At 52.2% G+C, this 1,149-nt stretch overlaps 1 protein-coding gene across 1 annotated transcript; it reads left to right on the forward strand.

Annotated features, from left to right (window-relative positions):
- Positions 1-46: 46 nt before the first annotated feature.
- Positions 47-1,079, forward strand: LOC109509437 (membrane-associated guanylate kinase, WW and PDZ domain-containing protein 3-like). The gene has a single exon (XM_019859288.1). It carries the CDS (start codon positions 648-650, stop codon positions 1,062-1,064), a length of 417 nt encoding a protein of 138 aa, XP_019714847.1. The 5' UTR covers positions 47-647; the 3' UTR covers positions 1,065-1,079.
- Positions 1,080-1,149: the final 70 nt, after the last annotated feature.

Below are 1,149 nucleotides of genomic sequence, written 5' to 3' on the forward strand. Positions count from 1 at the left end.
AACCATTCAAGCTCGGATCGCTACTGTTTTTACGCCTTCAAAGTGAATTGGGGTGGATGCATTTTAAGGGTGAAATTGAGGACACTTAGATCTACGCTGTATATCTCCAGAAGATGGCGCCAACACCAGCTGCCACGCAAACTCAAAAGGCGTCAGTGCGCACAGCAACTAAAAGGGGGCGTACCGTTCCAGACGGAACCTGGGCTGGAACGAGTCTTGGCGAAGCCAGGTGTGTTCAAACCTGCAACGGAATCAGATGCCTCCGCTACCGTGGGCTGGACTTCCACTGCGCGCACGCACACACAGAGTGGAGCCGCCTGCCTGTCTGTGTCTGAGCGTTATCGCTCGTTTGCCGTGCTGTGGTCCAAACCCGCCGCGTTGACGTCCTATTTTTGCCCTTTTTTAAAAAAATGTATTAAGTGGAGGAGAGCGACGCCGTGATTGCTGCACCTCGTCGCGTTTTACGCACAAGGAGCGCTCGCTGGAATTACCGCGCGGATGACACTCCGGCACACCTTCCATGTGTGGGAATCACTCCTGGAGATGAAACGAGCTGGAGAATCACTCGCTCCGGTTTAATAGGCCGTGTCATAAAAAATAAAAAAAAATCTCGATTTGTCAGATCAAGGTAGCCAGGTACAGGCAACATGTCCAGAACCCTGAAGAAGAAGAAACATTGGTCCGGTAAGGTGGTGGAGTGCGCGGTGTCGTGGGGCAACCTGGGCGACTTTGGCTCCGTGGTGGAGGTCCTGGGGGGCGCCGAGTTGGGCCAGTTCCCGCACCTGGGTCAGATGAAGCTGGACGTGCTGGTGTGCCACGTCGGGAAACTGCCCTACTACGGCGACGTGCTGCTGGAGGTGAACGGGACGCCCGTCAGTGGACTTACCAACCGGGACACGCTGGCCGTCATTCGACACTTTCGGGAGCCGGTTCGCTTGAAGACAGTCAAACCTGGTGAGTCACGTTCAACTTATCCTTCCAACAATATTACACTTATTTTAAACCCAACAGTCCCATGTCACTCAAAACAAACAATAAACCACAGCAATACAGTGGTGCCTTGACCAAATCAAATCATCTTTCCCCACCAAAATAAATGGACATGCCTATCCCTTACTACCTCTGCGAAAAGCATCAAGAAAAAAAAAA

Source organism: Hippocampus comes, unplaced genomic scaffold, assembly GCF_001891065.2.
Source record: "Hippocampus comes isolate QL1 unplaced genomic scaffold, H_comes_QL1_v1.1 C16899844, whole genome shotgun sequence".
Classification (NCBI taxonomy): domain Eukaryota; kingdom Metazoa; phylum Chordata; class Actinopteri; order Syngnathiformes; family Syngnathidae; genus Hippocampus; species Hippocampus comes.